Source organism: Hippichthys cyanospilos, chromosome 4, assembly GCF_059441005.1.
Source record: "Hippichthys cyanospilos isolate Australia breed blue-spotted pipefish chromosome 4, RoL_Hcya_1.0, whole genome shotgun sequence".
Taxonomy (NCBI): Eukaryota; Metazoa; Chordata; class Actinopteri; order Syngnathiformes; family Syngnathidae; genus Hippichthys; species Hippichthys cyanospilos.
Genome location: NC_142372.1, coordinates 9,727,268 through 9,754,503, shown reverse-complemented (window position 1 = coordinate 9,754,503; position 27,236 = coordinate 9,727,268). Strand labels below are relative to the sequence as shown.

The following is a 27,236-nucleotide window of genomic DNA, read 5'->3' as shown; positions in this document are numbered from 1 at the left end:
TTTTTGCCCCCAAATGCCATCATTTTTTACTTCCTTTAATTGAAAAATATACAATGCCGTGCATTAGGGAAAGCATCTCAGCATCTCATCTTTGGGGTATTCAAACTCTGTGAGACCGCAAAACTGGTCCTAAAACTGGTCTGTCAAAAGTAAAATCCAGTAATCTTGCTTACACCATTTTTAGGCTGATGACATTTCTTATATTCAGTGAAATTCAAACCTAGATTTGAACCCCGAGATTAGAGGATGAACCGAGAGGACTAGTGCTACACAAAATGGATGAATTGGGGTAAGTGTGGGAAATGTATGTGCACATACCCCAAATGAGACATGACAATTCTACAGTAAATGTTTTTTTTCAAACTACAAAAAAGTAATTATTTGAAATGTTGGAGCTCGTACATTTTCGCACAAGGCCATCATAGCCTTGAAGCAATATTAATATAAAATCTGTGGACCAGCCAAGAATCCTCTCATGCCTTAGTCTCAGTGTGACAGTTTTGTTCAGATACACACATGCTATATGTCGTCTTTGCATAAACTCAAAGTCTTTTATTTCAAGACAGTGTTATCACACAGACCAATTGTGTTTTCACATGTACATTCATTGACTTTAGTCTTACAAATGCAATTTGTTGCTTAAAAATAAATTGCATTTCTCAACTGGGGGAAGTGGGGGCGCACTGGTACAACAAAATCAATTGTGACTGGCCTCTTATTTTAAGCATTTTTTATACATCTTGTCTATCTGTACATAATAGGTAGTACTGTTAACTCTTGTTTAACATTTTGCCTATGTTCTGTAACATGGTGTGCACTAGTCGGACACTTCAAACTCAGACATAAAAGGTTCAACAAGGCATTAAAGATTAATACATGCAAATATTGAAAAAAATTGGCTTTCTATCAATCTATGAAAGCTATCAATAAGATAGGGTAAAATTAATTCGATATTTTAACCCATCAAGTAACTTATGTCTACAATACTTTTAACAGTTGTGGTCTACAAGCTGTTTTGTGGAAAAAGACACATAATGGAAAAAAAGACCTAACATTTCCATTTGTCATTCTGTCTTGAAAAGCACATGAGATCATGATGGTTCTCTGATGGTTCATCTATAGGTTGAACCAGGAATTATTGTCAAACAAATTGTCTTGAATCAAATATCAATTCTGAATCGATCGAATAGTAGACCCAAACATCAAAACCGAATCGAATTGTGAGGCAGCCGAAAATTTCCACCCCTTGTGTGTATGTTCTTAACACCTATTGTTGTCGACCACAATCGACGGGCCGGCCTGAACATTTGACAAAAGCATGAACTGACGTGCCCGCCGCTGCTAAACTGTATTTCTTCACACAAAGTTTCTAGTTCAATGTTTATGGGTCACTTTAAGGCAGTACATGATAATAACTGTGGTGTCTGTGCTTTGGCCTGAGTGTCAGGACGCTGACTTCAGGCCAGGCCGACCATAGAGGAGCTGAGAGCCCACAGTTGCTTGGCAGCATTATCATCCAAGGCTGCTGGGGCCGGAGTCTTGGGCGCACAGTCGCTGTTGTAAAAACAAGGTGAGGACTATTTACTCATGCGAACATTATGGGTAAGCATTGGTTTGCTAGGTTACCACAATAATATTGTGTTATTGCCTGTTACGGAGCATGTTAAACACAGCGCCTATATACCGTAATTTCCCGACATAAGATGCCTTTTTTCCCCAAAAATGAAGGTCAAAAGTATGGGTGCGGTAACGTAAAGATTATATATATTTTTTTTTTATTGGACACCATTCGAGGAAGATTGATCCATCAGTCACATGAGCCGTGTTTTGACGGACAGATGTGCCGGTTTTTTACAATAATTACCGTAATGGGACGAGCTGGAGTGCAAAAGCCAGTTGGCTGTTAGCAGCCGGTGCCTGTTGCGGCTAACAGCAACTCGTTTTAGCCGTGGTTGTTACTGCATTATTTTCAATATAAGAAGCGAGCAGACCGAACCAAAGTCCGAGTCCACGAAACTGAGTCAAGCGCATTCAACTGGCACGGTGTTCACTGACCACTCACAATGTGGGAAATTTGAAGCACACTTAACCCACAAGTATATAACTTATGGATATGAACACAATATTAAAAAAAAAATGTTGTGTCCTATACTCAGGATAATAGAAAATACCAGAATTTGACGCTAAAACCAAGGGTGCATCCTATTTTTGGACAATTATGGCAATTTGAACGACCTTCAGCAGATAGCTATCACTTGCCTGTAGTAGAGGCCACTGTCATCGGCCAGACTCTCGTCCACAGCACAGTAGATGGAGGTCTGAGCGCCTTCCCAGGGACTTTTGATTATCATCAAGAAAGGCATTAGGAGAGGTTTTTTCCATGGGGACGTAGGGTACAAGTGGCGCCCCAGCTCGGTGCGGACGACGCCGGGGTGGAGGCAGTATGTATTCACACGGGTGCCTGACGATGGGAAGCCATCTTTGTTAGATTGAAGAAGAAGGGGGAGGGGGGGCAGAACAGAATGGATCACATGGATTTTTATTTTGAGCGCACCTTTCAACCTGTTTGCCAGTTCCCTGCTGAAGAGTACATTGGCCAGCTTGCTTTGGCGGTAGCTCACATCAGGTTTGTAGTCCAGATCCAAGTTGATGTCGTCAAAGTGGATTTCGCCTGAAAAAAGATTTTCTAGGACATTGTATCCAAGGGACTTTGGAGGAGCATGGGTACTATTGTCTGACTCTAGTTTCACTTCATCACAAAATTATAGATGCAGATTCATTGTTTTTGTGCTGAATCAATCCTGTTTTTGAATGAACAAACGGAAACTAAAACTTGTTCACTTAAATCCGATTAATCACTTATTAAAGGAATTGTGAGTTGCTTGTAGGACTGGATGTACTTTCAAAAAGTCCATGAAAATGAGAAAAAAACTTTCACCTTTTTTGTGTTTGTGTAATGAAACACATTGTATTACAGAATCATGTTTTCCTCATTTAGAGATTATTTACCAAATATTGTTGCTTTGTATTGTTTAGTGATTTAAAAAAAGAGAACAATGAGATAATAATACGCAAGACGGACAGATGTCGTCACCAACGTTTTTTAAAACCCTTTAGGTCGCTGATTCAGTCATCATTTTCCTAAGATAAAACAAACGTGATATTTTCATTTGATACAAAAGATGAATAAAACAAATTTCACAAAAAAGTATAGAAATTAGAATAATTACTGTTAAAAGGCTGACATTTTAGGTTTTTGATCAATTTTGAGCTATAACAATGGCTCAGATTGATTATAATGTTAAATATTAGCCTATTCTTTGATGATCAATTAGTTGAATAACCTATTAATTTTGACAGCTCTTATATACTTAAAATAGATTCAGAAACATAAGTCCATAAGCTTTAATGTTTTCATTGCAAGAAAAAAATAGGGCTGTCCCTATTGTATAGTGATATGGCCCAGTAGCAACCGAAAAATATATTGAACAATATCAGTTGTCTTTCAGAAACACGGATATTATCATAAAATTTATTCTGAATGTACGACAAAAACATTGACTTATTTGCATTTATAATTATTCATATTTACTTTTTAAAGGTTATTTAATTGATTTTGTGTTTATTCAAATGCAGTACATTTCCATGTTGGAGGTTGAATTTATGTAAGGCAAATGTTTGGAATAAATGGGTCATATTTTCTCATACTTACTGTTGTTCTTTGACAAGTATATCACTTGATTACGTTCTAACATTTACTTAAAGAATAAAAAGCAGGAAAAAATCCTGCTTGTATCTGATTATTTGACATTACTATAGGATGCAGTATCAGTATCAAATTAAGTAGAGTTGTTAAAAAAAAAAAAAAAATCTAAATTGTACCCTTCTCATGCGCCAAGCTGGAGACAGTGACGATTCGACTAGGGGCAGACTTTTTCAGCAGCTCAATGAGAAGGTTGGTAAGCAGGAAGTGTCCCAGGTGGTTGACGCCAAACTGCATTTCGAAGCCGTCTTCAGTCTTCCACTTGGGGCACATCATGACACCTGGAAAATAAACAGGAAACATGAACGGTATTCTGTGGAACCCCCGGTTTGAATATTTTACCCTCCTAGTGGAAAAAGTCTCAAGAGGCAAACCTGCATTATTAATGAGTATGTCCAAGCGTCCCTCATTAATTAAAACATCTCTAGCTAAGTCTCTGACGGACTGCAAGGAGGCCAGGTCTAGCTTCTTCACCAGCACATCATCGTTGCCACTCTGCTGGCGGATGTCCTCGGCCGCCATGCAGGCTTTGGTCAAGTCCCTGCAGGCAAGAATTACTCTGGCACCTTAGACAAAAAGAGGGGCGGAAATAAAAAGGTGAAATTTGCAGTACACCCACTTCTCAGGGCACCATTAAACCACTGGGTGGAATCAAAACATGTAAATTCAAGATAAAAAGCAACAGATGGTAAACACTCACCTCGCCGTGCCAAATCTAGAGCTGTCTCCTTCCCAATGCCGGTGTTGGCGCCCGTGATCAGCACTGTTTTCCCATCCAGCCTGGCCTTGCTCCGACACACTCCTCCTGCCATCCACCTGCGCAAGGCCAGCAGGCTCGCCCCTGAAAGAGGGAAAATTTACACCAATGTTTGTGGGCATTTCAAATGTTGTGAATGTTTGGGATTTGTGCTATATTTAAGGTGTCAACTAGTTGAGAATATTAGCTATCCGTGGTATGACTCTTAACCATAACTCTCGTCAAAAGCCGGGGTACACTGTAGCCTACATTAGGTGCTCCATTACATTTTTACACAAAAAACTGAACTTTGGATAATCAAAGATGACTGTTGCTAAAGGAAAATAAAGCAATGATGTGCCCATGATGTCACAACACAGATGGAAGATAGGATTGAATACTGTTCGGATGTCAACGCTTTAAAAAAAAAAAAAAAAAAAAAAAAAAAAAACTAAACTTCAACGTTAACAAAAATGGTTGAAACCCAGCAAGCAGTGGTGTGTAACTATCATCGTAAAACACCAAATGTCCCTCAAAAGTAATGATGTTCACAATGCTGCTCAAAACTGCGTGTCATGTGGAGCTTGCTATTATGTGCTGTGATGTAAGGCGTTAAGGAAAGGCAATGAATAAATATATATTTTAAATCTGTCTATTTTGCTTCCGCTAAAGATCGTTGACAGTCACCATGGAAACGTACTCACAAAAAAGATTAATATAAGAAAAATCAAATCCACTTCACCTGTAACGACTACAACGCCAATTCCAATGGCGTGCGTCTTAACGAAATTTCTCGCTGTTTCGACGTAGTGTTGCATTTTGATTTTTCACAAACTGACAACTAAACAACTGAAGGCGTTCTGTAACGTGAAGTTCCTTCGCAACACTCCTGGCTCGCACACATTAGGTCACTACCAGGGACAACAAACGCGATATAGTAGTAGAGCTACAAACTTGACGTGACACTTTTATAAACATTGGCACGAAGCGGAAATGACGCATTTAACCTTTTTTTTTGGTGGGGTTGTCACCGTCTCCGGAAGCTGAACACTAAAGGTTTAGTAATATAATTACCCTCGCAGTTTTTTTGTTTTTGTTTCAAACTAAATGGAAGGTAGCTCTTTAACCATCCTCTGATTTTGTTGATCTAGGTTTCCCTTTTCCGTTTGTCAAAATGTTATTATTCAAGATGTTTTTTTGTATATATGTAAATATTTTTTAACATCCCTTACGACGCATGCATACTAGTTTGACCAACCGTTTAACCAGATTAGAAATATTTAAGTACGTATTTTTAAACATAACATACGTAACCCGGAAGTGTTGAGTCGTCATGCCACGTCACAGGTAACCGTCAAGTGGTAGTTGCGAAGTTTGATGTGTTACTTGTTACTGTGACAATGCAACTGCTGGTATTGTTGTTCTGTTTCTTATTGCACGTATTTGTGACCTTCGCCACAGAGTTTACGTTTGAACTCCCCGATAACGAACAATTATGTTTTTACGAGGAGATCGAGAAGGATGTCAAGTTCGAAATAGATTACCAGGTAAGTCTTGTGCATTGTGCATGTGCATTGAAGTCGTTATCTGCTTTCCGTAGTAAAACAATGTTCTTGTTGCAAATTTGGATGTTTTTGTGTACGTGTATTCGGGCATGTATGTATGTATTTTGGCCAGAAGTGAATCCAAACGCTTGACCACTTATTTACATTGTTTTGTGAGATTGTTATCTAAACAGCTGTCGAGCTGGCCGAGTCTAGTTGATGGAAGTTAACGAAAGTATATGTAAGTCGGACAAACGGCTATGAAAATGGATACTTGAGTGGTAAAACAAGTTTAATCCATAACTCATTTAACTTTATTATACATCTGTGGCATCAAAGTTAACATGCTGTTACAATGGTTAAGTTAACGGTATATAGGCTCCTCACTGGTGTGTATTTTTTATTTAAAATCACTCATTAGTGGGTCGTGACAAGCCCTTTTGTGTTGCCGTTTTGTTTGTGTTTTTGTCTTGTGCCAAACAATGACAAAACATTTCACGCGTAAAGTACTCGGGTGTTTGGCAAGGCTTGTCATTAGCCTATGCTGACACAGTAATAGATAATTATTTACGATTCATATTTGAATTAAAAATACTGCAATGACATACGTTCAAAACAAATATTTTATGTAAGTGTAAATGAAGGCATAATAGTTCAAATGACATTGTTTAAATTCCTTTATTATAGTGTTCATGTTGATGTATATTTGGGATTTTCTGTGTACAGAACATTATTTTCACCATGTTATTTTGTTATGTCTTATGTCGTCTGCTATGAATGTACCTCATTTAAGTTGAATTATTTTTTTGTACAGTTTTCACGATTTGATGAAGACAAGCTAAATCAAACCAGTAAAAGAAAACCACATGTGCTTGTCGTGCCTACGAGGGCGTTACAGTAGGCCCTTGAACGGAGTCTTGTCAAGCAATGATCACTCAAAATGGCTTATTTTTTCTACCTTTTGAAAAGGTGGTATCAGGTGGCAACTACGATGTGGACTGTTTCTTGAAGGACCCTCTTGGTAATGAATTGTACAGTCAAAATAAGAAGCAGTATGACAGCTTCTCCCATACTGCCACCATGAAGGGTGTCTACATGATCTGCTTCAGCAACAAGTTCTCTACCTTTTCACACAAATACGTCTACCTGGATTTCCGGAATGGTGATGAGAAGCCCCTCCTGCCCAGCATGACCCGAGCCACAGCACTGACTCAGGTAAGCTGGTCTCAACATCATGGGTAGCAAATGCATGAAGTATTGCCGAATGTCTTTGTGTCTATAAAGCCTAAACACACAGATGCTACATCAAAACTGTAGCAAGAAGGTGCAACAACGATAATGCAATTTTGACTAAATAGAAGTCAAAAAGACAAAACGTTTCTTCCGTGGCAATGTTAAGGCAATTCTGCAGCGTCCCTGTGTGAAAGAGATTCCAAGAGGTAATGAATGTTCATCATTTTAACAAAGAGCATGTGTTTTTCTTCTCAGTTGGAATCTACGTGTGTGTCCATTCACGAGATCCTTAAGGTGGTTACAGAGTCGCAGACGTGGTTTCGGCTCAGAGAAGCACATGACCGCACCAGGGCAGACCTACTCAACAGTCGCGTCGCTCTCTGGTCCCTCGGCGAAACGCTCCTGGTGATAGTTGTAAGCGTGGGTCAAGTCATGTTGCTCAAGAGCTTTTTCAATGAAAAGAGAACATCTCTTAGTTAAGGCATACAACATTATAGATTTCAGGTTCAACGGTTGATGTCCGCCATTACGTAGAACATATCTCCGGCACACCAGGAGGGCAAGTTTTTTTCACCCTTTAGTAGCTTATACAATTGTGTTTTTTGTGGGGAAAAAAAGAGACCGGAATTGTTTAAAATTCTTACAGTCATGGTACAACAATGAGAATTTGGAATTACCTAGGTACTTAATGTCATCAGTTACTTCAAAATGACATTCATGTTGAAGCTATTGACTTCTATTGTTGGTCCGAATTTATATGGGGAAAAGCTGTTACAAATGTTAAAATATGCATTTCTATTTTGCTTTTTCCCTTTTCTATGATTCTTTTGGGTACTGTTTGGTGCGAGGTTTTTTTTTGCACATGGAGAATTGTCATACCTTTATGCTTGCTCTTCTAAAGAACTTTTTTTTTTTTTACAAGTGAATATACTTACGTGAAATAGCAACAATACGTTAAATTATATAAATGACGTGTGCTGGTGAACATAGAATTGTTAAGATTTCTTTTTAATAAATATCTCAACATAAGGATGCGTTGTCTTTTTGCATCCCGTGACGAATCGGTGGACTCACCAATCAAACGTACTAGCAGTAGCACTAGCACAAACCAAGGGCTCGTTGAAGTCAGCTGAGGACGCAATAGCCGATGTGTCCACAAGATGGAGCAATGCGCGACTGAAGCCAATTAGAGCAGCCGGTTGTAGAGGCGATAAAATACGTAGGAAACCGCTATAAGTCACTTCAAAATGGCTTTTTCTACAATGGGCTTGAGCACCTTGCTCTTTAGATGCCACCCAACTATAAACAAACGAAGAGGTTGCCGCGGGTTCAATTGTGTCACTGCGGAGGTGCGGTGGGTGTACTGTACTGTGAAGCATTGAACACTTGCTAGTAGCTAATTAGCCAAAAGTGCTAACTTAATTTATACCCATTAGCCAAAAGTGCTAACTTAATTTATACCCTAGTAAGCCGATTATTTTGGGTAGGTGTATTTCACATTATAAATTATATACGTGTATTGTACATAACGCCACTGCCGAGTACAGTATCAATTCGGCAGGAAGTAACAAACGTGTCCTGTCAATAGATTGAACACAACTGAGCATAAAATTTGATCTACTCCCCCACAAAAATGCGTATACACAGATTGAACACAACTGAGCATAAGATTTGATCTACTCCCCCACAAAAGTGCGCATACACAGGTAAGTCTTTTTAACTAGTTTTTTTTTTAATTAAATAATCCACAGTCACTTCCCATGACATTTTAGTTCAACTAGTGCAGTGTTTCCCAACCAGTACCATCTTAATAGATCATCAGGGGAAGGAACTGCAGGAATATATATTTGGCATTATTAATTACAAATAAAACTAACTCTGCCAATTATTTATAGTACCAAGCAGAACAATGAGTTTTCAATATTCACCTGTTCCCATTAATGACATATCAAGCCTCAGTGTCAGTACTAAGATTTGTGTTCCTCTGGGTAGGCAATTTTGTAAAAGGATTGGGACAAGATCATCACTTCAGTACTCATAATTTTCATGACTGTTGTTTGGTCATGTTTCTTGAGATTTTATTTTATTGTAAAATGGGTGCCTTGGCTCAAAAAAGGTTGGGAAATGCTGAACTAGTCGACTGTTCTGGAGGTTTAGTATGCATATGAAAGCTGACTGACCTGCATGGCAGGACAGGGGGAGCCCACCTCCCAAGAACAAAATCGTTAATATAAGCAGGACTTTCCTCAGTCCACTCTTAAACCAAAACATTTTGTTTTAACATGTACACGATCTACAGTTTAGGATAGGAACTTATCAATCAAATATGTTGCAGCTTGAAAACCAGTGAAAACCGGTCTCCCGGAATGGCTTCAAACAACAGTTTGACAGAAGTGTACAGTAAAGGAAATTATATCGCCAGGACTTTTCACAATCTGGTTTCCTCCAGTCCATGGAAAACAGCCAGTCTTTTAAACAAAAGGGAGAAAAAAAAACGTCTTCCATAACATTCACATGTTTTTGTCCACTTATTCAAAAAGTTAAAAAAAAATATATTCATTCTAACCGCAAATTAACTTCTTAGGGAGAAGATCTGATTGGTGTAGAAATAAAAGTATTTTCCTTAAGTCCTTACACTAGATTCTTGGAGGTCTCAAAATAATGGAGATGATAATCAAAATGGTACACCAAAAAGGGGAACTAATGCAGATGGTGAATTGAAAAAGCGTCCGTTTACAAGTTCCAACAACAGGAAGTAAAACATTTTGAGAGGAGTGCGTGACGACTATTAACTCGGTTTTGTACCAAGGGCCAAAATAAGAGGATGACTATTACTTTTGAACTATCTAGGTACCTTTGGGGCATGTCGAACATACCTGATGGGATCTTTTCATTTATGAGTGCCCAGAAATATTTCCTGAAAGTTGCATCTACAGGTGTGCACATAAAAACTGTCATGTTAATAAGTGCATTCAAACCTATGAATAAGAGGTGACTATGTATTAAACATGGTGAAATGTTTATATATACTATATAGCGTGGGTACATAGCATTTTCAGTTCAGACAATAAGAGTTGCCTGTGCATGGCATGATTCACATCAAATGTTACTGATGGATGTGGAACTTTTTTTTTTTTCTTCTTTCTTACTCATTTTTGTAACAAATTCACACACAACAGATAAGGTTTGAGTCAATGGTGCCCCAAAAAATGAGCAATTCAGATTCAAAGTCATTAATAAACCCCAACCACACACACACCCTTTTGTTCACTCAGGGTGTGGTGTAAGTGCTGGTGTCCTTGCCAAAGTTGTAGTACTCCTCCATGTCGTCCATGTTGGCTGTGGTCAGCTTGGTGAGGTTTTGTGAGCCACTATTGTCCATGTTGTCGCCAGCTGTGAAGCCAAAGTTCTGGCTTTCATACTCCGCCTGGCTCTCCATTTCAGGAAGTACTTCTGCATAATAAAGAGGGTGTAATATTAAAAAAAAAAAAAAATACACATAGATAGCCTCTAAACTTCCCCACAAGAAAGCAATTAATTCAAGTACATGATTCTACTTCCCACATAAGATTTTTCTCACCAATAATCTTCCAATTTCCTGAGGTGTTGCCCAGTTTCCTTAATACTTGTTCCAGGTCTGTCTTTTCGGAACAAACGGTTCGCTTTCTTTAGCCTTTCTTTCCTTGGTGTGAGTATGACGTAAAACAAGAGGAAGGCAGATGCTACGAAAGCTCGTGAAGGTGAAATGCGTCGCAGCAACAAATTATATATATATATATTAGTATAGATTATATTTTAGATGCCAAATATAGTATAGGACGCACATGTGTAAAGGATGCACCCTTAATTTCAGGTTCAAGTTCTATGATTTTTTTTTTTTTTTTAATGTTACTATGTATAGGACGCATTAGCAGTTTCAGGACAATGTAAAAACTAAAGCGAAACAGAATACATTTCATCTCTTGATATTTTCTTGTATTCATATCCATTAGTTATATATTTGTTGCGGCTATATTGAGTGAGACCTTTGTGTAGCCTGCGGGTAAGTGAGTGGTCGAGCAAGTGAGGAAGAGACGATGCAGCAGCTCCTGCAGAGAGCAGGTGAGTGTGTTGTACTTGTGCCTTAGGGAGAGTTTATCTAAGAGTTCTGTTGAAATAAATGTGAACGCTATTTGTACCTCCTCGTTATCCTGCTTGGTCGGCTACAGGCTCCACTCTAGTTCGCCGTGCATGGGCCGGTAGCGCGTTGCCCAAAACCTTGTAGTAGCCTCACGGTTTGAAACCTGCTCTCCAACAAGAATCCCTTTCTTCTTATAGGCTACTATAATATTCCTGCGTGTGAACAAGGATGGAACCGTATGCTGGTTCGACTCGCTTTATTTATTGAACAACCTCAGCTATCAAGAGCAGCTTCTTAGATCCAGCCAACTGACAGCCTCTAGTCTATTTGTCTAGTCGTCTCATTACCGTAATAAGTAAGTAAGAATCCGCCGATGTAAAAATCCGCCTTTGTGCGTTAAAACTGGTCGTTTGTGATTTTCTGATACAATTTTCCTCAAATGTCATTGAAATAATAAAAAGTTAAACGTTTAGAGAGCACACCCATACTTCTGGCAAACATTTTGGAGATTAGAAAAAAAACTTATATTTCGGGGATTACGATAATTGTCGTCAAGCTAAAATTTTCACTTAAGTAAACCTGTATGTGTTGCTCACCTTGTCCTTCAGGCGACACGTCCATGCCGTGTTTGACCTTCATGTGCCTGCTTAAATTCCCTTTCAGATTAAACTTGCTGGTGCAGTAGGGACACTTGAAGGGTTTACTGCCAGCGTGCAAATGCATGTGGCCCAGCAGGTTGTACATTCGATTGAAAGACTTGCCACACACCTGCAAACAAAGGACAATTCATATTATTAAATTCATCAACTACATGTCACACAGCTGGAAAAATACTGGCCTTGCATTTGAAGGGCTTGACGGGAAGGTGGACAATCATGTGGGTCTTGAGTGTCTGCTTCTGGATGAAGCTCTTGAAGCACACATGACACTGGAAGGGTCTCACACTGTTGTGGATCAGCATGTGTCTCTTGAGGTTGGCTGACAGCGTGAACTCGCGGGAGCATACTTCACACTTGTGCCCTTTCATGCCCTAAGAAAAGACCCCGAAAAATTTTACATGATGAGCTAACTTGAGTATAAGATTACTTTTTTTTTTTTTTTTTTTTAACAGTGAATCTCTATGAAAATGTTGCCTAGGTGCAATCTTGTTTCCGGTATTTTGTGGGATCCACAATGTATATAAAAGGACTATCCTTTTCAAATGCCATCTTTGGTAACGTTAAAAAAAAAAAAAAAAAAAAAAAAAGATAATACACTTAAAAACTTTTTCCACCATAGTAGCCAATAATTCGCACAGGGAAAAATTAGAAGAAGTAGCTGTAAAAATTAGCAACAAAACATGATGTGGTTGCAAAAATGTGTATGCTCTCATATGACTGGGTAAGTGGTCAGTATTACTATGGATGAAACGACCCAGATATTCAAATTGATAAACAAAAGTTCAATTTATCGATTCACTGTTCAGAAACCTAAAATTGAACTGAAACTTTTGTCGTCACGTTTTATAGAAGTTGCGTTGTGAAGAGATGGTGTGTTTGTGTGTGTTTTAATTAAACCAGGGTTAATTTTAATTTGAGATGAACACGTAGTATGGAACTTGGCCTCTTTTTTTTTTCAAATCACAAAACGGTAGCCATTTGAACAGGGGTGTGAGGACATTTTTAAATCCAGGAGCAAAAATGAACTTTTTTTGTCATTGTCACATTTTCACGCAATTTTCTTTCCATGAATGGCCGTAACCTATACCCTATGAATAGTGAGGAGAACACAAACTCAAACCTCAGTCTACTGCTTGCTTAGGAGCCAGGAATGTATTACAATTACCTGACTGACACACATGGATCTGTACCTTGTGGGTGAGCGAGTGCTGGCGTAAGTGGTGCAGCTGCACAAACTCCAAGCCACACTGGGAGCAGGTGTAGGGTCTGGGGCTCTGGTGCTTCAGTAGGTGGTTCTGGAGCTGACTGCGGTAGGCAAAAGACTTATTGCACTCTGTGCACTGGAAGGTGTGGGGTCCCTGGTGACTGGTCTGGTGGCGCTTGAGGTGGGCATAAGTGGGGAACTCCAGGCCGCACTGCGAGCACACATGGCAGCGGCCGCGCTCGTGCTTGACCTCGTGCGCCCGCAGCTCGCTGGGGTAAGCAAAGCCGCGGCGGCAGAACCGGCAGCTGTACGGCTTGACGTCAGTATGTTGTAGCATGTGGCGCTTCAGGTGGCTGGTCTGAGTGAAGCCCTTCTTGCACACGGTACACTTGTGAGGCCGTGTGCCCTGGTGGGTCAGCAGGTGGGTCTGGAGGTGACTGGGCTGCTTGAAGAGCTTGCCGCAGTGGGGGCACGCGTGCGGCTTGATGCCGTTGTGGCCCAAGATGTGCGTGACCAGGTTGTACTTGGACGTGTACGACTTGTCGCACATGCGGCACTTCCAGCGCTTCAGGCCGTCGCCCACATCCACGCAGTACGACTCATCGATCTGGATGTTGATGTCCAGGCGGTCCACTCGGCGGCCACCGTGTCGCCGGGGGGGCTGCGGATGTTGAGGCTGCTGGTGCTGCCCGCCTCCGCCGCTCCCGTCCGTCCACATCATGTTTTGCCCGCCGTCTTCGTACTCGGCCCCCATTGACATTTCCCCCGAGTCGTAGCTGCCCACTTCGCTTGTCTGGAAGTAGCTGCTGATGGCTTCTTCTTGCTGGTTTGGCTTCATCATGTTGTTGCCCTGGTGGTCTACCTCCTCCTCGCCCTCCTGGACGCCTCTACCATGGCCCCCCATGGGGCGCTGGCCCTGCAGTCCTCTGTGTTCCGCTCCTCGGTGGGCCACTTGGGTAGGAGGAGGAGGGTGGACGTGGGCGCTGGCTTGCTGCTGATTGGAGGCCTCCCGCTCGCACTCTGAACAGTTCTTATTGGGTACTCTCAGGGTGGCTGGGTCCACTTGAACCAACCCCCCCCTTGGAGCCATATTGTTAAGCATGTGGACGCATGAGGTCATGACAGAGTTCACCACTTCCCCTTTGATGTGAGAAACGGTCCCGTCAACACCTTGAAGAACGTGACGATCGGGAACCACCATTTTGACGTCGGGGTGCTGAGGCGGCCCTTGCTGCCACCGTCTCTGACTACAGCTGGGTTGCATCTGTCCGTCCTCTGCCAAGTTGTCCCCGAGGTAATCCCCGTTGGCACCTATCAGCTGATCTGCGTACTCGTAGTCCACTCCGTCTACTTGTGGCGCGGGTGACTCTTTGGGCTCGCCGGTGTAGAAGCCATTGGGTGCGATGGTTGCGCCAAAGACTTCATTCTGGGAGATGAGACCTAGCACGGCAGCCTGGGCCAAGGACAGCACAACTACAGGATCTGTTTGTGTGCCTGTGTCCACCAGCCTGGCCATTACCTTGGGCTCACATCTACCCAGGCGCCGGCTCGCCTCCTCCTGGAATCATACAGACACAGATGCTCAGTCATGACAGTTTGTGGTTATGAACAATGTGCAAGAAACTAGTTTGCATCCCTTCAACTAGGCAAGCTGGAATAAAAGTACCGAATTGGTCTTTTTCAATTAATGCTTTTCATTGGATAGTTTTATTCCTCAAAAATCGATTGATTTATAAAAAGTTGCAAATAAAATCAAAACAACCTTCAGTGAGCAAAATAGGTTTTTCTCACCAATAAATATATACATTGATTGTTTCTGATAGAAAACACCCAATTTTAATTGAAATATGCATGTGTAAAAATACAGTACAATATAAAAAACATGATTGATTTGAAATAAACTACCATCCTTCCAACTTCTTTATGTATCAATCATTAGTAGAATGTGGAGTCTTTTCATCGTGACGAGCATTTATTTTCTGTACAAATGTGCATCACAAATCGACCTGCACTCTCACATGCAAGATCCTGTCACTCACAGCCAGCTCGTAGCATACACGCAACAGTTGCCTGCCCTCTTTGAAAACCTGAAATCTTCCCACACGACTGACTTGGTTACTAACTTACTATGAACGATATCGCATAAAACGCCAGGCTACAGTCACCCGAAAGCGGACAACAGCAGCTGTAATGTGATTGGCTGCTGCAACTGAGGAGTACTCACATATGATACACAAAGAGAGGAGGGGCCCCCGCTGCACAGTGCAGTGGCACGTTAAAGCAGACGACGCGGGAGGGAAAACAATTTACCGGTTTTGACCAAGTTGGACGGTTTTAAATAACTGTAACTTTTAAAATCACGATATATCGCCAGTCCGGTTATTGTTACATTATTAGTACAATGTTTTAATTAGTACACTCATAATTTCACCAAGTATACTCCAGTAAAAGATTGAAAATAAATTTTTCTTCATTATTTATATCTGTGCAATTCTGATGTGAGAGATGGCTCTCAACCTGGAGACATGATTGGAACTCATGCTGTACAATCCTGAATTTACAAATGCTACTATGAATTGTGCCCATGTTGCATCTACTAAAGTCGGGCAAATGTTTACTTTGTTCAGACTGGGAGCAAGTGGGTAAAAGTTATCCTGGCTTGAGATTGGCAGTGACTTGGTACTAGCGCATCAACTAAGAATCAAATCAGCCCTGTTTGTTTGTGTTTTCACTTCTTTGCAAAATTGAGTCTGGTTGGCGTGTGCAACAAGTGGTTGTGATGTGAGGTTTTGGATTTGAATTGTAGCCTTCCTGATTGAAATTGTTTTGGTTCTCCGCCAAATTTGCGTGGGGTTTTGCTAGGTTCCCCAGCTTCACCCCACGTTCCAAATACAAGTCCACATGTGGCTTATGTGATTGACATGAAAACAGCAAAGCATGTACGCCACCTCTGCTTAAGTCAGCAAGCAATAGGGATGGACTCAGTTTCCCATATGACTGAGTGAAAAATACTACTGAAAATGGAACAGTTTAAAATCAGAAACCCACTGAATCATAATTCATCTGTTCAGCTCAACTGAAGCATGCATTGAATAATGTGGTCATAATGGACAGCTCTCCATTCACCTATTGGATGCAGTGATGTAAACAGGAAGGTTTGCTCTAGTTTTGGTTAAGTCCTGGCAAAGTACTTCCACTTGAGCAGAGGTGAAAACACACTGAGACTCATTCAAGCAAATGACAAAAATGAACACATATATTGTCGATTAAAGTCAATTTGTTGTAGCTCAGATATTGAAACCAGGCAATTTTTCAACTGAGACACAATCCCTGATCCAGAATGCTGGCCAAGTGTACTATCTGTGCGTATGTGTGTTGAGGGAGATTAGCCTGTCCACTGACCTATAGGTCGGAAATCAACAAACAGCATAAATGTGCAGAAATGGAGATTAAGATTAAAAACAATCAGAAAAAGGTAACAAAATCATGACAAGAACATGGAGAGGAATGATGGAAGATGTGGAAAAAAGGTGGAGGAAAAGGGAGAGAGAGAGAGAAGGGGGAAGGGCAGTGAGAGAGAGAAAAGAGAGGAGGAAGAGAGCCATGCGACTGGAAAGATATTAAGAGGGAGAAAGATGAAGACAAAAAACAAGCTGACTGAAAGAGAGCCCCTGCTTCTGAAAGCACCTCAGTATAGAAAAGCCACCATTAATAAAGTCAGCATAAACTCACCACATTTCTTCTGCTGTAAAGCTTCAGGTGCTTTAAGGATCTCATCCCCGAGAGCGTGAGCACAGAGTGAGAGGCTCGCTATTTATAAGCCAGTGCAATCGAAGGGCGGGACCAACTTCGGCCTGCCTCCCTTCAATCCCCGCCAAAGAAACGAGCCGGCTGTTTAAAAACCAAACAAAAAGTATGAGCGAAGCCTCACAAATGCTCGCAAGCGATTGCGAGCATGACATCGTGCATCAGTGCGGAAATTAGATTCGGGGGGGGGGGGCAACAAATGGGAGAGCGAGTGATTGTCAGGTGACTGACTTGAGAAAGCGCGAATGAAGGAGAGAAGGAAAAGAGATAGGAGGAGAGAAGGATATGGTAAAATAATATAGGCTGGATAATAAATCAAATTAATTTGGTCAATTGGTCATTTTGAAAATCAAAAATTTGAAATCAAGATTTTGATGTTTATCATAAGTACTAAATACTTGTGGCATTTAAATAGAACACGTATGTAGCCATTTTTAGCAGTAAAAAATAGACGCAATTTCTTTAAATAAACAAATAACGACGGGGGGGTGGGGGGGGGACTATGCAGGTCACATAATAATAAGGCAGTTACATGTAGACAAGGCCTTAGCACCACTCATTTTTAGACACTCATTTGTCCTAAGGTGAAAATGTTAGGAAAAAATATAAATACCTGGGACTGAGTGACTGGACTTTTAAAATAGTAAAATAACATCTTTGGAATTGAATGAGTTCATTTGATAACTATTTTTTTAATTTATTTTTTTTAACACACAATTAACACTTTTAAAAGTAAGATTTTTTTTCACTTGCTGTCAACTCAAAATAACGTGCTAAAGGCTCAGCTTTGCTTAATTTAAGTTGAATACAGTTTTTTTTTTAAACTGTGACTTTAGGTTGTGTATAAAGTAGTGACGTCCAGATCAATTCTTTGCACTACTTGCTTTGCTCACCTAATCTTTGCTTGTAAAAATTAACCATTACTGTAGAGGAAACCCCAATGTCCCATCAGAGGTGAGCTAGTGGCTTTAGGGCTACCTGGTGCCCATGGTAACAATTGTGACCCCCAAAGATAAATGATACATCGTTCATTTAAATTAGGCTATTGAATAGCTTTATTTTTTTTTGCTTAATTGATTGCCGAATTGTCAATTAGAGACGTGGTACTCGTTTGGGGCAATGAAATATAAATATAACTGTGTTTTTCACACGAATGCGAGTGTGAGTGTGATGTGGCACTAACTGTTTTTTGGGGGGAGGGTGTTGCCATAGGGGTTTTACACATGCAAGCGGCTTGTGAAGTGACGCTTGTGAAGTGACGTGGATTAAAAATAGTCAAGCAGGAAAAAATTCATGCTTATCTTGTCTGATTTATGTTTTAATAAATATCTCACAGCACATTTTATGGAACAATGATTAAGAAATTAAACTATGCATAGTACCTAAATCTCATGGGAAAATATACTGTAATTCACCAAAGACACACCTATGTATAGGACACACCCTTAATTTTGGGATGAAATGTAGGTATTTTCTATGTTAATCTGTAAAAGACGCAGCAACACTTCGGCAACAATGAAAAATTATAGTAAAACAGAATAAATCTTTTCTTCTCAAACTTCATTTTTTCTTGTGTTCCTATCTGTACATCATTAATTTGTTGCGCATTATGTGATTTCCCACATTGTGATTGGTCAGTGAACGCCTCGCCAATGTAAGGTTGAATGGGGTTGAATCTGTTTTTCCTTTTCGTGCCCTAAAAATTGCATATGATAATAGTAAAAAAGATACAGCTCATGCTGTACTTGAATTATTACAATTGAATAAACTATCAACAACAGTGAGCTCGGTTCTTAACTTTTTTTTGCATTGATCAATCACATAACATGGGGGGGGGGGGGCAAATGTTCTTATTTGTGCATTCAAAGTTTTTATTTTTTATTTATATATATATATATATATATATATATTTTTTTTTTTTTTTTTAAACACGCTGATAAAGTATAGTTCTCGTATCGGTTCCATTGGGTTGTGCACTCGCCACTTGTTGATTGCATATGCAAACGCCAGGCAGGTTTGACCAAGAAGCAGGTGGTTGGAGGGTTAAGTAAGGTGACATGCACAAAACTGATCAACATTGTGTCTCAATCTTCACATAAGTCAAGTTTGTATTTTGAATATAACACAGTGCAATGGTGGGTCGGCACTGAACAACAGGATAGAGAGAACATGGAGGAAAGGAGAAAGAAAGAAGGCTGCAGAGGACAAAATGGGGGCACAAACAGCGGAAGCAGGGGAAGAGAACAGATGATTGCTCGGAATGAAAGAGGGATTGAAGGGGGAGGAGATAAAAAGAACGGGTGGGAGGGGAGGAGAGAGGGAGAGGTGGCAGTGGGGGAAGGGAGAAGAGAGGAAGTTGAAAAAAAAACAAAAAGGAGGGAGAGAGAGAGATTGGAAGAGTGCAGTGTGGGAGAGAAGGGTGACATGATGGAAACGGAGCGAGAGATGAGGGAGAAACGAAAGAAGGGAGCCGAAAAGGGGGAGGGGAGAGAAAAACCGAAAGAAGGAGAAATATGAGAGAGAAACAGAGCGAGCAAGCGAAAGAGAGAGAGCACAAAGCAAAGGCTCACAAAAACATGGCTACAGTGAAGAGAGAAGGGGGGGGGGGGGGGGTGTCTTGTTGGTTTGGGTGTTCATTCTTTTCTTCAGCACACATCACAATTAAGCATGTGTCACCTGTCACCACCAGACTGGAGGCCATTCATTGCCATGTGTTCTAAGGCCTTTAATGGACACAACAGTAGGTACACTTGCGCAATCTTATGAGGTCCCACAAAAAGCAAAATAATTGTCTGGTTTGATTAACACTGGTATGCGTTACCATAGAAAGCTACACTAATTCACCCCACCCAACCCCTTCGACCTCCACCACACCGAGGTGTAAAAGAAAAAAAAAATCTCCATTAACACATTACAGTAATGTCATCCATAGATGTCAAGAGATTTCAGATATGAGAGCTATAATTATAAATGTTTAATTTTCACTTAAACTCACTCCCAAAACAGCCAAATTTGGCAGATCAAAAAAGTGGCTTCAGTCATTTATTTTCTTCAACAGACTTTTAACAGATGCAGCTATAACCATACCTTCAGCTGTATTTGAGACTAGCCTGCAACATTTAGTTTCGACTATCCAGCGTAATGGTGCTGTTGTATTTTGTCAATCTCCAAAGAAAATAACAAAGTAAAACATTGTGCATGCGTCCATCTGACTCGCTCAAACGTGTGTTGCTCTCAAGTTTATTTTGGCAATGAAGTTTGCTATGGCTTGCTACATTGGCATCTTTGTTGCTAACGTCGGCTGTGGCTACAGCCAGCGCTGGGTGCTTTGCATTTAAGTGATAGCCTAAACTTGATATACTTCTGTGGTAAGCAAGCACTTTCTTAAAGACAATGCAAATTACTCTCTCTACCTTAATCTTTCATAGTTAAATTTACCATACATCTGACTGACAATTTTCACGTACTTCTATTTTTACATTTTCCCTGCTCCTGAACTTGCCCTCCAACCCACAACAAGAGCCTCGGGTTATGACAGCCAATCAGGATGTGATTGGCCTTTGTTTTCTGACTCCTAACAACTCAAGCGTAAGAATCTTGATGCATAAAAATGTATCCAACCAGCATACAAAAAGCAGAAAGTTGAAGAGTTGATTAATGCTACTTAAAAAACAAAAAAACAATGTTTAACTCTATAGTTATCGCAATTAATCTGTTGTTTTGACACCCCTATCTTCGAATTATTTTGATCGACTGAGAAAAATTGATTGTGTTAAATGGGATAGAATAATCTCTCTGAAGGTACTGACCTCCCATTTCCTTGCTCGCACACATATATACACACATACATGCGCGTGCACACACACACACAGGCTAAAATTACGTTGAAGAGGGCAAAAAGTGGGCCAAGTCAGCAGGGTGAGCAGAGCCTAAAAACACAATGAGGTTTTGTCACTTAACAGTATAATCAAGACTGCAATCTACATACAGCAATAAACAAACAATTAATAAACAAAATAAACAGTAATAATCAGGTGGGTTGCAGAATTAAATTTGAATGAATTTTATTGCAAAACAAAATTTCATCCAGTCCCTCTGTACATGGCAGCTGAATGGCAGCAAAACACCAGTGCCTTAAAAGGATAGTACTGTACACCTATATAGCTTATTAAGCAGTCAAAAGTTAATATCTTGTCTAAAATTAAATTGAGGACTGAATCATATTTCAAGTACAAGTAATACAGGTAAAAAAAAACATTTTGCCACTTGCTGTCGACTGAAAATGCCATCACATGCTCAAGGCTCGGATAATGATCAATCACGGATTTCGTTTGATCGAGTGACGGTTGCAAGCTGTGCCGCGGCTGGTCGTTGCCTGAGCCCTAAGAACATGTGATGTAATTTTCAGTAGACGGCAAATGGAAGTGCCAAGAGTTAGCCTGTTTCCAAATTGTGTTTTAGCTTATTGCTGTTTGGCTAATACAGTAGGTTTGTAAAGTAAGCTCTAAAATACTACTTGACACCTTCTGTCTGTTAAATGATTATCTTATTCGCTCGCTGGCTGGTTCGTCAGTTAGTCTATTGTTGGCCAGCTTTTAAGCTACTTGGTTGACTTTTTAAGATGCTCCTTAGCCTGACAGCCACTTGCCATTGAGTTTGTAGGACCGTTGTTTGTTGGTTAACTTGTTAGCAGCTTTGGTCTTGATCATTGTTTAGCTTTTAACCTGACAGTTTGTCTCTTAGACTTTAATCGCCTTTAGCTGGTTGCTTATCCATCGTATTAAGTTAAAGTTGTCATTTCACTGTTAAGCTTGGTACCTGCAGTAGTTTGCTTGTTAGCTGACTCTTTGTTAGCTGAGTGATTGATCTGCTAAGTTTTTGTTTTTAATTGACATACCATTACACGCTAGCCAACAAATACCTACGCACTGTTAACAAAACTTGACAGTTACTTGTGCTAAACAGAGTAACAAGGTCAAAAATGGATTATTAGTGGCTTTCCCTACATTTTTTTTTCTTTTAATAATAAGACAGTTATGGTCAAAGTCCATGCAGTAGCCTTTATTTCACTTTAAGGGCTTCCCTAGCACTCATTAAATAGTAGCATGGTTGGAACACACAGACCGACACATTAGGCCTCTCTGCTTTCGGATTCATCAGCCCATCTCTCTCTCACACGTTTTTTTTTTTTTTTTAACCCTGCCTGCAGCGGCGCACAGCACTGCAATGTGCTGACACCATCATCAGCTATTCTAAACCTCTTAGTATGGCTACAGTCCCACACAATGTGAACATGCAAGTTAAATATACAAAAACATTCAATCAATCTTTTTGGCAAGTTTGGTTTATGTATGTTACCAATTTTAAAATAAAACCTGCTGTTTTCACTGTTCATCATTGCTGGACCTCAAGCATCATTGGAACAGATAGCAATCTTGTATACTAATTGAAATGTAACAACAAAACAGTGATTGATGAATCCACATGTCAGACTACATGGAGATTACCCTTGGAGCATTCTCTTTTATTCTATTATCACAAACAAAGCATCCCAGTTAATTTAAAATAAATCAAAAGCATGTATTATCAAATACAATAACAAATACAGCATTTCCACTAAAAAAAAATTTGTTTCCACTAAACTGTTCCAAATTGCTGAGGTACCTCGATAGTGACATCATAGCACATCAGGGATATAACAACAAGTCCAATTTAATCAATGAAAGAAAATAAACAACACTACAGTGTTTCTCACATTGACAACGTTCTTCTCATTGTAACCTATAAGATGGCAGACATCTCTTTCGACCAATCCACCCCCTCTACGGTTGAGTCGAAGCATTAACACTATGACTGCCGCCACAATGAAAAGGGTACTTATAAGTCAGACAGATAAAAAAGTAAAGCTTCACAATGTTAATGCAATTACATGTGCACCTTATTGAATATGGATGAGCAAAACAACATATAACACAAGTGGGCTACATTCTAACCCAGTACATGGAAGTAGGAGTTCAGAACATTTATGGACAATTTTTGAGGCCAATAAGGTGTAGGAAAATGTTGTCAAATGGTGTTTGCTATAAAGACGTATATCACATTGTGGGAGAAAGGTTCAAGTGCCACCGTAAAACGGTCATGCATCACTTTTAATATAGCAGCCAGTTAATTAATATTTAGCCAGCAGCCAACAAACAGCTTAATGTTATTGTCAGTTTTGACTGTACTGCAGTATTGTGGACACTCATAACCAGAACCACGGCTATTTGCGTTTGGAGGTGAACTTTAAAAAGACAGAAGTATCACGCCGCCAGGCAAACTATAGCACTCACTTGAAGGGGGCATTTAAATGCTAGAATCCTGACCACTGGTTCCAATAACGGCATCCCCTTCCCCCCCATCCCCCTTTGGCCACTGATAGAGAGGATGAAAGTCAACATGACATCCAAAATGGGTCACTTTGGCAACCAGTACAAAATGTGCAGCATGAAGGAACGTCTGCACTGTGCTGATACCAGAGTGACATTTTAATATCAGCATCCATGACTGATAGACAGACAGGAAGAAGAAACAGTGTAATTTTGTTTAGTAGTGGTCACTTTGTTACAAATGCAGCTAAAGTAGGCTGGCCAAATCATGACAATTACAGCATTTTCTCACTTTCTGGTTAAGTCAGCAAAGGCCTGTTTGTCAGACGTCTTTAATGATTATCCTCACCAATTCTCCTGTGGTGTAGAGTGTGAGGGATGTTTTCTCATCCTGAGTACACCATTCACTCTGAGGGTAGTAAGAAAACACATGGCGATTCCCCCCGACCCCCATACGCAAGGGTCTCTCGCGTTTTGATACATCAAAAATCATTACACGCTGAGCCCTCTTAACAAACAGGATAAACAGCAAGTGAAAACATTATCCTATAGTCTCTTGGAACAAGGAGTTATAGTTTCTGAAGTATTAGGAAACATCCCTCGTTAAATTTAATCAATCATTTTACAGCAACGGCAACAACAAACACAATACTAACTTGAAACTCTTCAGGGCATCCTCGAGAACAGTGATTTCCAAACTGGTGTCAGTGAAGGCTATTCAGGGTGTTCGTGTGATTTAAACAGGGTTTCTGCAGGTATCAGCAAATCTAATATTTAATGTTTTAAAATGCAATGACATGAACAGTATTTTTATTTTCAAATTAAGAGCAAATTAATTGGAGCATAACGCAACGTATTGCTGAATAGTGTTTTATTGAATCCATTACAAAATGTTACATGCCTTTATTTAGTTAAGTTTCTTATAGATGGGGATTGTCATTAGTGACAATTTTTGAGCAGACGAGTTGCTAAATAAACTACAAATGCAAATGTACTCTACTTCCAAAGTTTAAGAAATCAGACACGGATGACAAAGAACTCTTATGCCATTTTTTGCTGTTTTGCTTACGTTCAAAAACTTGGATGACAAAAAGATATTTTACCCTGTTTACCCCTGTTCTAGAACCACAATTCACTATTTCATCCACTGGTAGACCAACATATATAAATGCAAATCATTAAGTAACATTCCAAATCAGGACCTTGTAAGAAACTATTTTGGAACCTCCTGACCAAAAAATGCCAGGAGTTGGAGTTTAAAAAGAGGACCCTCTTGCAAGTGAAATACAATAATATGAACGTCCCTGATGAGACGTTCGTACCCATCACTCAAAACAACGGACTACTTTGTCACATTTTTTGTGCTTGTTCCGAGCTCCCAGCATAAAAGTCCAATGTCAAGTGCACCAAAGCGTACCACTCAGTACCAAGCCTTTATGGCCCTAATAGCACGAAAGTGAACTTTTAAATGAAACATTTGAGCCAATACTTTGCGAAAAAAGATGACAGCATAGCATAAAGTTGGTACAAAACAAGGCCTGTGTGCGGCATCCCCGTGTTGCGTGGTTGGGATGGGCAGAGTGGAGCTAGTATGGCCTGGTAGCCCCGGCTCTTGCTCCAGCATGCGGCTCGTCCACCCCGCTTCGTTCCCTCGTTCCAGTCTGTTTTTTGCACGGCGCCGCGTACACAAGTCCAATAAAAAATGCAATCACGGCGACATTTGGCCGATCGGAATTCAGCTACGCCGCTCGATCGTGGCACAAAACATTAAAGAAGCGACTGCGGAAGAGATGTGGCGGTCAGCCCCCCGAGCCGGGGACTCGAACCAAGTAACCGTCGTAACAGTACACAAACACTTTTACAACCGATCGCCTTGGTTTTGCGTCCGGGTGGAAGACAACGTGTAAATAATAGCCGCTTACCTGGTTCCAAAACGGGTTTATGGTGGCGACGAGACTGGTGGTGGTATTTGAGCGGAACGAAAAAGAAGCGATTAGAACGACGGACGGCGGCCGTTGTGTGAAGCAAGAAGGAGGGGGGAATCAAGAGAGGGAGGGAAGAGGAGCTGACGTGATGAATAAACGAGAGCTTCCGCCTTTCTCACCCCTAAATGAGCATGATCCTAGCCGTAAATGTCATTTTTCCAACCGCTTTTGTAACCGCAAACATAAACCGCAGATTTAACAGTTGTGTTTTTATTTGTCTGTCACATTATTTGCAACGTAGAACAACAAATATGAACGATGCGCTTTTAGATTAGACAAACGTAATTATAGGCTTGAGCGTTGTAATTAATTTTAAATAGAAGCCAATGTTGCGTTTATGATGTTTACGCTACGACGTCACTTTTTATATGCCGGGGTATTCCACAAGATGGCGTCATTTCCCGTGGAGTTAGATTGATCCCTAATCGTAATTTTACATAGATGACATAAAATGTCTTCGCTACAATTCGCTGTATCGGTGTAAGTCATTTTGCACTAATAAATAGAATAGTGCTCATCATTCCCATTATTGGAAACAATTTTGTACATTGACTATTAAAACACTCTTGTATTAGTTTTTCTCATAATAGTTTCCGTTAGTGTAGAACCTTTACTGATTTTTTTTTAAGTAATACGGTATCTAGGTCGTTCCTGGCTGTTAATATATTCCTCGTTTCCATGAAAATTAAATAAAACAAATCTCTATAGATTGTTATCACCCTTCTACCAAACAAAGTGATGTCGGTATTTTTCTTCTGTGATATTTAACTTATTTTCTTGCTCGTGAATTTCAGGTGTAAAGAAACGGTTTGCAGTTTATATGACACTAAATAGAATTGAATTGTCACTTTTGGTTAGAATTATATCATTATAAATATGTAAATGCAAAATATAATTACTATATACACTATAAAAGTGGGTGTTCTGCCATGCGGGTAAAAAAAAATACCATTACATCAATTCACATTCCAGATGTGACGTAATGATTTTGTCTTGATCTTAATGAGTTTTCTTCCTTTTAAGTAAGTTTTAGGACCAAGTTTGGATTTCTGTCAGGTTACAAAAGACATACTTAAACTACATTATTGTGAACCGGCATCTTGTGCAAACATTTACATTTTTTAAATCCATAGAGCAATAATTTGAATGTCTCCGTTTGGATTATCCTCTGCAAGGAATTGTGTAACGACGACAATGTCATCCCTTCACATCAAGTCAGGGTTTTCCTTCAGGGACTTTCTACCAAAGCAGCTTAATATGCAACCTAGGTCACATGTAAATGTTCATTTCTTACAGCTATGAAGAAAGACCAAGGCACCAGGACTCGAAAGATTAGGCCGTGATTCATCCTTGATTCAAATGATTCCCCGAACCTCAGATGACTTCATGAGCGTAGTCAGCAGATTCCAAGGTAGGTGGACCTGTTTACAGTACCTATTCCATATTCATACATTAACCAGTCAAAAGATCACTAAAACGGAACTATAAACATAACATAAAAGTTATAACATTTGTGCATTGTAATGAGTGAAACAAATATTTGATTTTCAATCGTTGTTGGTTGCACGTCAGTCACACTGTACCTCCTCTTGTCGGAGTGCTGTCAAATTTCCAAATTTGACACTAGAGGGCGTTAACGCCCCATTTTTGACGTTTAACTCTCATCAAAAGTGCCTCAAGTGCATGTGTCCAATACCTCTTTGTGATTAACATCTCTTCATTAGTTTTCTACCGATGGTGAAATAGGATGTTCCTATTATACTCTGAGAGTTTGGAGGCTAATCGTTGTTCAGAATCTCAACAGCGATTAAAACTCT

The 27,236-nt window shown here is 40.1% G+C and overlaps 3 protein-coding genes across 4 annotated transcripts; 1 reads left to right on the top strand and 2 right to left on the bottom strand.

Moving 5' to 3' along the window:
- Nucleotides 1-531: 531 nt before the first annotated feature.
- Nucleotides 532-5,493, bottom strand: LOC148424513 (retinol dehydrogenase 13). Its single transcript, XM_088412240.1, has 7 exons — nt 5,242-5,493; nt 4,464-4,604; nt 4,138-4,329; nt 3,883-4,044; nt 2,555-2,671; nt 2,260-2,461; nt 532-1,554 (listed from the first exon to the last, which is right to left on the bottom strand). The coding sequence occupies exons 1-7, from the start codon at nt 5,315-5,317 to the stop codon at nt 1,458-1,460; spliced, it is 987 nt and encodes a 328-aa protein (XP_088268366.1). The 5' UTR covers nt 5,318-5,493; the 3' UTR covers nt 532-1,457.
- Nucleotides 5,494-5,823: 330 nt separating this feature from the next.
- Nucleotides 5,824-8,305, top strand: tmed3 (transmembrane p24 trafficking protein 3). The gene is made up of 3 exons (XM_088412241.1): nt 5,824-6,046; nt 7,013-7,258; nt 7,532-8,305. The coding sequence occupies exons 1-3, from the start codon at nt 5,900-5,902 to the stop codon at nt 7,754-7,756; spliced, it is 618 nt and encodes a 205-aa protein (XP_088268367.1). The 5' UTR covers nt 5,824-5,899; the 3' UTR covers nt 7,757-8,305.
- Nucleotides 8,306-8,987: 682 nt separating this feature from the next.
- LOC148424511 (uncharacterized) lies at nt 8,988-25,537 on the bottom strand. Of its 2 annotated transcripts, XM_088412238.1 has the most exons (6): nt 25,357-25,537; nt 16,992-17,150; nt 13,246-14,817; nt 12,235-12,426; nt 11,993-12,164; nt 8,988-10,729 (listed from the first exon to the last, which is right to left on the bottom strand). In XM_088412238.1, the coding sequence occupies exons 2-6, from the start codon at nt 17,034-17,036 to the stop codon at nt 10,548-10,550; spliced, it is 2,163 nt and encodes a 720-aa protein (XP_088268364.1). In that variant the 5' UTR covers nt 17,037-17,150; nt 25,357-25,537; the 3' UTR covers nt 8,988-10,547. The 2 variants fall into 2 exon arrangements, with proteins under 2 accessions (XP_088268364.1, XP_088268365.1); XM_088412239.1 differs by lacking the exon at nt 16,992-17,150 and having other exon boundaries at nt 25,357-25,534.
- Nucleotides 25,538-27,236: the final 1,699 nt, after the last annotated feature.

Excerpts from the sequence above, each read along its gene's own strand:
- tmed3 (XM_088412241.1), top strand. The coding sequence starts at position 5,900 with ATGCAACTGCTGGTATTGTTGTTCTGTTTCTTATTGCACGTATTTGTG. Across the intron at positions 6,047-7,012 it reads AGTTCGAAATAGATTACCAG|GTGGTATCAGGTGGCAACTA; the intron begins GTAAGTCTTGTG and ends CCTTTTGAAAAG. Across the intron at positions 7,259-7,531 it reads GAGCCACAGCACTGACTCAG|TTGGAATCTACGTGTGTGTC; the intron begins GTAAGCTGGTCT and ends TTTTCTTCTCAG.
- LOC148424513 (XM_088412240.1), bottom strand. The coding sequence starts at position 5,317 with ATGCAACACTACGTCGAAACAGCGAGAAATTTCGTTAAGACGCACGCC. Across the intron at positions 2,672-3,882 it reads CAGCTTGGCGCATGAGAAGG|GCGAAATCCACTTTGACGAC; the intron begins GTACAATTTAGA and ends ATCTTTTTTCAG. Across the intron at positions 2,462-2,554 it reads ACTGGCAAACAGGTTGAAAG|GCACCCGTGTGAATACATAC; the intron begins GTGCGCTCAAAA and ends TCCCATCGTCAG.
- LOC148424511 (XM_088412238.1), bottom strand. The coding sequence starts at position 17,036 with ATGAGATCCTTAAAGCACCTGAAGCTTTACAGCAGAAGAAATGTG. Across the intron at positions 12,165-12,234 it reads TCAAGCCCTTCAAATGCAAG|GTGTGTGGCAAGTCTTTCAA; the intron begins GCCAGTATTTTT and ends CTTTGTTTGCAG. Across the intron at positions 10,730-11,992 it reads CGTGTCGCCTGAAGGACAAG|AAGTACTTCCTGAAATGGAG; the intron begins GTGAGCAACACA and ends TTTATTATGCAG.